The sequence below is a fragment of the Cnephaeus nilssonii genome (assembly GCF_951640355.1).
Source record: "Cnephaeus nilssonii genome assembly, chromosome: 12".
Classification (NCBI taxonomy): domain Eukaryota; kingdom Metazoa; phylum Chordata; class Mammalia; order Chiroptera; family Vespertilionidae; genus Cnephaeus; species Cnephaeus nilssonii.
In genome coordinates this window covers 81,596,561-81,606,629 of record NC_137083.1, presented here as the reverse complement: position 1 = coordinate 81,606,629, position 10,069 = coordinate 81,596,561, and the positions used below count along the sequence as shown (strand labels likewise).

Here is a 10,069-nt window from a genome sequence, read left to right as displayed (position 1 = left end):
ACTGAATTAACAGAAATTGATGATAACCAGTGTGTGGTTTTTGGTATTTAGCTAAAATATATTCAAGGAGCCGAAGCCGGTTTGGCTCAGTGGATAGAGCGTCAGCCTGTGGACTGAGGGGTCCCAGGTTCGATTCCGGTCAGGGGCATGTACCTTGGTTGTGGGCACAACCCCAGTGGGGGGTGTGCAGGAGGCGGCTGAATCAGTGTTTCCTCTCTCATCGATGTTTCTAACTATCCTTCTTCCTCTCCCTTCCTCTCTGTGAAAAATCAATAAAATATATATATATTTTAAAAATATATATATATATTCAAGGAGTTGTGTGACATTGCTATTAATTTTTCACTGTTGTGCCCTTATTTTGTGAACAAGTTTTCTCGGGTATTTACATCTATAAACATGAAAAATTAGAATAGAATATTCATCCTTTGAAATATAAATTGATTTAAAATAGTCTAAAGCATAACATTGAAAGGTGTGCTTCAACAAAATTTTAGTTTCAAATTTAATCAATACTTAAATTTTATAATTAATTTATATGGTTTTGATCTATTTTCATCCCTCATACATGTGGAAGCTGTCAAAGCTAGAGCATTATGGTGATAAAGTACTAATACATATATATGTTTTTGCTGGAGACGTGATTCACAGACTGCACAGCAAAGAGACCCTTCATTCGGAGCGGATTCACTGGGAGACGATCACTAAGTACCGGGTGCCCTCTTGCGAGAATATTGATTTCATTGAGTGTATATAGACTGAGGTGACATCTTCATTTGAAGAATTTGTCTTTATAATTATATCAAAGACTGCGTCCGTTTAAGCCAACGATAAAACTAAATTTTGACTTCAGACTGAAAATGCCTGGATCCCGAGCTCAGGGAAAAGGCGGGGCCAGAGCTGGCTGGTCGGCGGGCGTGTGGGCGGGGCCTGAGTGCGGACGGGCGGGCGTGTGTGCTGACGCGGAGCGCGGGCGGGCGGGCGTGTGGGCGGGGCCTGAGTGCGGGCGGGCGGGCGTGTGTGCTGGGACGGAGGGCGGGCGGGGCGTGTGGGCGGGGCCTGAGTGCGTGCGGGCGGGGCGTGTGTGCTGGGACGGAGCGCGGGCGGGCGGGCGTGTGGGCGGGGCCTGAGTGCGGACGGGCGGGCGTGTGTGCTGACGCGGAGCGCGGGCGGGCGGGCGTGTGGGCGGGGCCTGAGTGCGGGCGGGCGGGCGTGTGTGCTGGGACGGAGGGCGGGCGGGGCGTGTGGGCGGGGCCTGAGTGCGTGCGGGCGGGGCCTGAATGCGTGTGGGCGGGGCGTGTGTGCTGGGACGGAGCGCGGGCGGGAGGGCGTGTGGGCGGGGCCTGAGCGCGTGCGGGCGGGCGTGAGTGCTGGGACAGAGCGCGGGCGGGTGGGGCTCGCCCCCAGTGGCCCCGCCCAGGAGTGTCAGGATCTCGCGAGATCGGCGCGTGGTGACGCGCAGGGCGTGAGGATCGCGTCCCTGGCGCGGGCGGGCGGGCGGTTTTGAATCTGTTCCGAGCGCGGGAAACGACGGTTCCGAGGACGAGGTGAGCGCCGGGGATGCCGGGACGCCCAGGGCTCGGGGCCAGGGGCTGAGAGACGGCGGGGGTCGGGCGGGTCAAGTCCCAGCAACGCATCCTCCGCGTGGGCCGCGTCCGAACCCACGTCCCGGCTGGCGTCTCTGAGGAGGCGCGACCGGCGGGCACCGGGACCTGGGCGCTCGACAGCCGTGCTCCCCGGGACTCCAGAGGGCAGGGACCCCTGCGCCCCCAGAGCATCCCCAGCCGGGGCCCCCGGGACTGAGCCGGAGAGCACGGACCCTCGCCCGGCCCCCTCAGGACTGACCCCACAGAGCTACCCCTGCCGGGGTCCCCCAGGACTGACCCCACAGAGCACCCCGGCCCTGCCCTGCCCCTGACCCAGAGAGCAGTCCTGGCTTGTGTGCAGGGGAGCCTGCTGTCAGGCATCCCTTCGTCCTCAGATGAACGGCTTGCCCATGGGGGCTCTGTTCTTGGGGGGTGAGGGGCTGATAACTGCTGGCGAGCGGGCCCCGCACCCTGGAAGCGGGAGGGGGAGGGGGACTGGGTGGGGAAGTGGGTGGCCGAAGTGACCCAGTCCCAGCAGAGGGCGCAGGGTGCCCAGACCCCCAGTGAAGATGGGCTTCCTTGTACTTGGCTACACCGCTAAAGGCGTGGGCACCTGCCATTGCTGGGGTGCAGCTGTGGCTCTGCTTGGCCAGAGGAAGTTAGCGCACAGCCCCCCCCCCCCCCCAGGTGAGGGAGAGGGCAGACTTCACTGGCACTTACGTGGGAAGGTATTTTCTACTGGACCCTGGATGTGGGACCCTGTGTTTACTTGGCTCTTCGTCCCCAGAGTTACTGCCTGGTCCCAGTAATCGTCCATCTTGCTCTGGGTAGGGCCATGCAGGCTTTCGTGTATTTTTACAGGGAGGAGCCCTGTGGCATGGACGGGTGGGCAAACGTAGGTTTAATGTGCGGTTCTTTTGAGTTAATAAAGCTGTTATAATAACCATAGCCTGGGTGTCTTTCCATACAAACACTGTAAGCGTACTTTTTGCCCACCCCTGTCTGTTGGCTGTGACTTCATCTCTGGTTGGTGTCTTTCAGACAGGGCAGGGCTATTTCGATGGAAAACACGGTTTATTGGGGGACACAAGCTGGGAAGGAGCGGGCACAGTCCCAGTCCTTTGAGCTTTGGTCCCCATAGGGTATGCGGCAGCGTGCTGGGCCTGGGCGCACCTGCTGTCACGCTGACGCCCCAGGGGGCCCTCTGCCGCACTGAACAACAAGCAGCGGGGACGGAATTTCCTTTGGAAAGGGCGCCTCCTCGGCACAGCCGCCGGGTCAGCCCGTCTCCGCGGAGCTGGCACGCCCGGTGCCCACCTGACAGAGGTACTGAGGCACCTCGGGCCCTGTGGGTTTCCCCTCCCGCAGTTGGCAGTTTCATTAACAAGGATGAAAATAAGGAAGCTAATTTTAGATGTGACTTGTCTTTTGTCAGAATAGTGTTCGACACTGTCTACCACAGGTACAGAGGGATTTCTTTGCAGTGGGTGCTGGTACCAGATGACATTGTGTAGGAAAAGACATAATTGCAAATGCAAGTTCCCATGTGCTTGTGTTCTCCACCAGGGTTACAGAATAAATGCGCCGTTTCATCTGTCATGGAAAAACGTGAAATATTTGTTCAAGCTGTGTCTAAGGAGCTGATTGGAGAATTTTTGCAGTTCATTCAACTTGATGTAAGTTTTAAGTTTAGCTTTATTGTGATTTTGACTGTTAATGTAAAACATTTTTCTAAAATTATGTCCATACATGAAATAGAGTCATCTCAGTGAATCCTTGGGGACCAAGGTTTATTTAAAAAACCAAAGTCTACTAATTCAGACCTGCTGATGGACAGCTACTCACAAATTGCATTTTCTGCTTTCCGTAGAGTTGCTGGGGACGCTCAGGGAGGTAACACACTGCTCTGTTTCCGTACATGTTTATTGCTGTTTTCTCCGTGCCTGGTGGCATGGTGAGGGAGTCCTGAGCAAGACAAGATAGTTCTTTGTCCTCGGGTTAGTCACAGTGGATCCAGGTGTGAACACAGCAGAGGAAGGGGCAAGGATGGGGAGGGGCAGATCCAGCAACGGACTGCTTCCCATCCCCTCGGAAAGGCTCTGAAGCTCAGCTCTGGACGCGCAGGGAAGTTAGCCATCGGAGGCGCATTGGGTGTGAGCATGAAGGTTCGGTAGGGGTAGAGCGCTGCCTTTCTTCACCAGGTGAAGGAGTTGGGACCGCATCCTGAAGGCATGGGGGCTTTGAGCCGAGCGGGACCTGCGTGCAGGAGAACAGGGGGGAGAGCTAGTGGGCAGAAGAGACCGAGCCGGAGCCGCCCTTTGGAAATGCCCCTTGGGCTGCCCGGGGAAAATAGATCGAAGGACACGGGGATGGGAAGTGTGGGTGTCCTTTTGAGGTGGCGGGGGAGGGGTGCTGGTGCTGTGGTTGATTGGACATGGGCCGGAAGAGGGCCCGGAGGGTCCTTGCTTTCTGACCTGCAGAGCCACCCGTGAGGGCGTGAACGTGGGCAGAGGGCAGGTTTGGGGGAGAAGAGGGCAGTCTTGGATGTGTGGGATGGCTGCGGGGGACTTGCACAGGACGTGTCCAGTGGGCAGATGGAGTTTGTGTGAAGCCGGGAAAGGCCTGGGCCGGAGACAGTTTGGGTGTCATCGGCTCCAGTGAAGCTTCGTCGTGGGCGGGTGTGAGGCCGTCTGCCGTGGAATGAGAGAAAGGAGCCCCCACAGGCTCTGAGGAGCCCCAGTGTTTACGGCGCTGGCTCTAAATACTGTGACCTTGGACAGAAGAGGCACGTGTGGCTCAAGACCATGCACTGTGATCAAACTAGTGATAACTCAGAATTAGACAGGAAGCTAATAAATTTTGTTGCTAGTAAATATGTATGAAGTTATTTTTCTTTATGAGAGAAATGAGCTTATAAAATGGTTTTGTATTATAAAATGATGTCCTGTAAACTTAAAGATAACCAGCAGAAACTAGCCACACATCACCACGGAGATGTCCGGAACGGCAGACTGTGTAGCTGTTACCTGCCCGGCTTAGCAGGAGGTAGGTGGTTTGTCTGAGACAAGCAGCCCGTGAGTGGTTTGAAGTGCAAAGTTGTTGTTGCAAACAGCGTACCATAGTGTTAAATAAAATCATAAACTAAACTGATGATGATGAAGCTAAGTCAATACTGATTTAAAATCTAAAGGCAAAAATTAGCAACATCTGGGTAGCATGTTGGACACAGGATTATCCTGTGCCGTGATGACGAAGTGTCGTTCCAGCTCCCCCGTCATGCTGGGGAGCCTGGGGAAGAGGGGAGCTGCTTGGTGGCCTGTTCTTCCGTTTGCCTTTGTTTGATGATCTGGTTAAATTCACTGGGAGTTTGGGCAGCAACATGCCAGGGAGGCCCCGTTATTGGTGCTGTAATTTTGATTGTGACTTAGGGTGGGTGTCCCAGATTTCTCCACTGAAGCTTCGCAGTTAATAAGTAACCTGCAGGAAGTACTGAGACTAGGCAGCCGCCCTGCTTCTCATCGTACTTGCACACACTGGGTTTAGCACACAGTGACGATTCTTACATGAATCCGTTATTACTATAATGGCACTAAAATTGTGATTTTTTTCAACCCCATGTCCCTTCTGTATTTTTCCATTGGCATTCTGTAGTGTGCCAGTGCTGCTAGTTATTTGTGTGTGTATTATCAGTGTGGCCCCATGGATTCTTATTCTATTCATGGATTATATATAATTCACTACTCTCAGATTGGCTACAGGGAGTCCCTCTAAGCTGTATTCTCTGTCCTTTGATAATGGCCTCTGTTTGCTACGTCAAAGAGGAGGTGAGGTCATCTGCTCAGAGTCAGAGGAAGTGGTGGTTGGATCAGCAGTTTTAAGGGTCATTGAGAGGCTCTGAAATAGTCTCATTGGCTAATGGGAGAGAATGATGTTTATAGACGACTCGAAAGATGGGTGTTGAGGGCTGAAGCCTGGTGGAGACCGGAAACTTAAAGCGCAGTCGGTTGGCCTGGCCGCGCTGTTGTTTTAGCTCCAGCACACTTCTGTAAGCCAATTACAGGCCTGCTGAGTGGGTGATTTTAAACTCCAAAGAGCTGAATAGGTGGAGGAGGAATCTGCTGCTTTCTGCCTCAATACCCTGTACTTTGTCCTGGTAGGAATAGATTTTGAAAACTCTAACCAAGCGCTTGAACTTATAACTTAGCAGGTAAGCTTTTTCTTTGATGCCATTATGAAAAGACTAGAACTAATATTTTGTGTTTGAAATGTAACACTTGCTATTTATTTTACAGGAAGATGCTTCTGATCCTTTCAGCCTAAATGAATTACTAGATGAATTGTCAAGGAAACAGAAAGAAGAGCTCTGGCAGAGGCTCAAGAAGCTGTTAACAGATGTGCTGCTGGAAAGCCCCGTGGAGGGGTGGGCGGCCCTGGAAGCCCAGGGGGAGGGCAGTATGGAAACAGACCACCGTTCAAAAATGGTAGCCTTGGTCTTTCAAAACAAATGTTTTCCCTTTTCTTTGTTAAAAGGTAGTTGTTTATTGTGTATAGTTGAATTTTAAGTTAAAAAAAATTTAAAGTTAGAAGTCAAGAAGAGTATTAGAAGATTGCTTATTGTCGTTTTACCCTTTTGTAATCCTCCATTATTAATCTAGTCAGTGTTGCTGTGTTTTATGGATAACTGACTTATTTGTATTCAACTTTAATTCACTTTTTTGAATAAGCTAAAAGTGTGCCTTGATTTTTACATTGATTTTAATTCACTCATATTTTGATTTTTCTTTATTTATAGAAAAAAACTCTAGAAATAACCCAGGCAATTACATCTGTGATTCTTGCTTCTGTGTCTGTAATAAATGAGAGTGAGAACTATGAGGCCTTACTGGAGTGTGCTGTTATATTGAATGGTAAGTTGCCTGGTGCCCTGAGGCTTGTGTAGAAGCGTCTAAACCAGCGGTTGACACCCGGCGGTCCTCGGGCCACTGGTGGTCCGTGAGGTCTGGGAGGAAGCAGCGATGCTGAAGGAAGTGGTGCTAAGGCACCATGTTCAGGCAGGCTCTTACTTCCTGCGGAAGGAGCAGTGTTCTTTCCGGGCTGTCCTAAGGAACTACTTCACTTTAAGCGGCATGTCAATGAGCGCTGACTGCTGTTGTGTGCAGGTTCTAAGGAAGGTCTCTCCTGACCTACAGGCCCAATGATACGAGCTTGTTAAGGGGAAAAGGTCTGATTCCAAATGCCTCAGCGGGTGATTCCTGCCATAGTTTAAATTTAACCAAACAGTGTGACATTGCACTTTTTTCTTTAAATATGTCTGACCGTGTTCTTAGGAATACTATTGATCTTACGGGAGTTTTCCTATACTAAAATTTATGTCATGGTATTTCTCAAGTTTTAACTAAACCACAAATTGTAGTTATTAATTTAGGAGGAATAGTAGGCTAAATTAAGGAGAATATGTGATTATAAAATATTATATAAAATGATTTTATGGATATAAAAGTAATTTTAAGTCATGATTTTTAAGAAAAATCTCCTGTGTGCCCTCACCCCCACTGTGTGACTATGAGTGGCTCCATGTGTTGCCTTCTCTCAACAAGCTCTTCTTTCTCAGCATCACCTGGATTCCTGTATCTGTTTAGTGCGCCATTGTATGCATAATTCTTGCATTGAAATGGTCTTATTAAGGTGTCACTAATCAACACGAAAACAGCTCCCAGGTGCTTTGTGAATGTTACCATAGTTTATTTATTTTTAAATACATTTTTATTGATTTCAGAGAGGAAGGGAGAGGGAGAGAGAGTTAGAAACATCAATGATGAGAGAGAGTCATTGATAGGCTGCCTCCTGCACACCCCCTACTGGGGATCGAGTATGTGCCCTTGACCAGAATCTAACCAGGACTCTCTGGTCCGCAGGTTGACGCTCTATCCACTGAACCAAACCAGCTAGGGCCATAGTTTACTTATTTGCACCCTCTCCAAATAACTGTTGTAAAATGGTTGGTGCTGATATCATAGTTGTTTCCAACTTTGCATGAATTCAGGAATTTTACATTAGTATGATGGCATTCAGATATCTATGGATTATACTTATGGGTGCATTATTAGTATTTTAATTATTGAGCTTTTCTGTTGATAAAAACACAGTAGTTTTTGTATTCATTATAATAGTTGCTTTACTATTTTCCACCAAAGAGCTAGAATTTGAGGACCACACACTGAGGGGTCGTTGCAGTGGATTCTTGGTCACAGACGTGGGCTGGCTCTGCTGGGAATTGTTACAGGGTGTCGCTGCACGTACATTGGGCGGCCTCAGTGTCTGTCTCTTCAGTGGGGTTTGGCAGCATGCCCTCTCTGGGTCTTCCTGTTCTAGTGGGTCTGCTTTTATAACCGCAGTAAAAAATTTTTAATTAACATCATTTGTGTCCTATAAATAATGTATATAAGCCTTTGGCAAGTCAAACATAAACTAATATTTGCTTAGCAAACCTTTATAAGTTATCATACTCTATTCCAGCGATTTTCACCTGGTGTGCTGCAAGACTTTTTAAAACATGCAATACCTGACTGTTTAGTCAGGGGCCCTGACTGCTTTTCCCTTAGATCTGGGGTGGGGAATATCGCCCCCGGGCCGTATAAGGCCTGCAAAATCATTTGGTCTGGCTCTGCCAAGGCAACCACAGGCGGGAATCAAAATTCAATAAATCTAGGAGCTCTTTTCATAGCAACATAAATTTATATCAAGTGAATTATATTAAGCAGATGATGTTATAAGTATACAAATGGCCCTTGGCAGGAAAAAAGGTTCCCCACCCCTGCCTTAGGTTGTCAAAAACAAAAAAACAAAAAAACAACAGCTAACACAATAGCCATCTAGTATGAATGAATCAAAATTATACCTATCTTTTTTGTCAGATTGGCAAAACGTAATATTTTTTGGTGTGTCACAGAATTCAAGTAATTAGTTTACTGTATATGTGCCATGGGATGAAAAAGATTGAAAATCCTGCTCGATTCTGTTGAGTCTGAACCAGTCCTGATTTTCCTGACCCGCGGACAGTGACTGGGCTCTCCTTTAGGTGTTCTGTATGCGCTGCCTGAGTCGGAACGGAAGCTGCAGAGCTCCATCCAGGGCCTGTGTGTGACATGGTGGGAGAAGGGCCTGCCTGCCAAAGAGGACATGGGGAAGACTGCTTTCACCTTGCTGCTCAGGAGGAGCCTCCAGACGAAAACTGTATGTTTGCTTGTTTAATGTGTACTTGACTGAAGGGGGGTGGGGAGGGACTGTTTCAGCCTGCAGCCCAGGTCTGGGGACCTACGGACAGTGTGCTTGAAGGTTGGATATAACTTGGCTGTTTCTCATCCTGTAATCTTGGGTATACAGTTCAGAAATCCAGAAAAAGACACCCCAATCAGGAAAAAAAATGAGGAAGATAAAAATCACCCATAATTCCACCACCCAAGGTGATCATTGTTATGTTAGGGATATTTAGGAATTTCTCTCTGACATTCCCCACCTCATGTCTCTCCTTCCTTCTGGCAGATTTCTCGAAATGAAATTGGTAGGTCATTGGGTTTGAACTTGGAGCTCTTCATGCACATTGCCAACAGCTTTCTAGAAAGCTAGGGCCTACTGACGTTGCTCCATCAGTGAGCGGCCTCCAAGGAACATCCAGTTTGATGACAGGACCCTCAGCTAGCTACATAACTTCTCCTGCTGCCCTAGGAGTGATCCTTAAGCCATCCTTGATTTGTTTTTTAAAATCTCTTTTCTGGCCATTTTTTTTTTAGCTTTTAAATCACATCTTCCTAGTATTAGACACCTGCCCTGTTCACTGCGGTAGCCAGCAGTCACATGGGGCTATTTAAATTTAAAGTGAAGAAAATGAAAAGTTTGGTTCCTCAGTTGCTCTAGTCATGTTTCCGTTGCTCATAGCCTGATGGGCTAATGACCCTCACGGACAGTGCAGACACAGATGTTTTCACAGTCGCAGGAAACTGCTGGGCAGCACTGGCTGGAGCGTTGACCCACGAACCAAAAGGTTTGGGGTTTGATTCCTGGTCAGGGCACATACCTGACCTGGGTTGGGGGTTCAATCCCCAGTTGGGGTGTGTAGGGGAGGCAATGGATTGATGTTTCTCACATCAGTGTTTCTCTGTCCCTCACTTCCTCTATCTCTTAAAAAAAAAAAAAGACCAATAAAAACAGCCTCTGGTGAGGATTTTTTTTTAAAAAAAGTGTTCTTTAGAGTTACAAGTGACATTTGCACATTTTGGGGGGGATTTAAGTAGGGGGGGTTTGCTTTCTTTGGGGCGGTTTGAATAAGGAATTTGCAGATTTTTAAGTCTGTTTTCTCTTGTCATTCTTCATTTTTGACAAATAATCTAGAATTATAATTATGATATAAAATATTCTTATTGTTAACTTGAAATGTGACCTTACTGATTATTGAAAAACTCTTAACGTTTTTCTTTTTTGTCATT

At 48.3% G+C, this 10,069-nt stretch overlaps 1 protein-coding gene across 1 annotated transcript in view; it reads left to right on the top strand.

Moving 5' to 3' along the window:
• Positions 1–1,417: 1,417 nt before the first annotated feature.
• NCAPG2 (non-SMC condensin II complex subunit G2) overlaps positions 1,418–10,069 on the top strand; it is a 58,678-nt gene continuing 50,026 nt past the window's right edge. Inside the window, exons 1-5 of the mRNA XM_079785570.1 lie at positions 1,418–1,547; positions 3,153–3,262; positions 5,879–6,067; positions 6,379–6,493; positions 8,665–8,819. Coding sequence (XP_079641696.1) covers positions 3,185–3,262; positions 5,879–6,067; positions 6,379–6,493; positions 8,665–8,819 — 537 coding nt within the window. The 5' untranslated portion in view covers positions 1,418–1,547; positions 3,153–3,184. The remainder of the gene's footprint in view (positions 1,548–3,152; positions 3,263–5,878; positions 6,068–6,378; positions 6,494–8,664; positions 8,820–10,069) is intronic.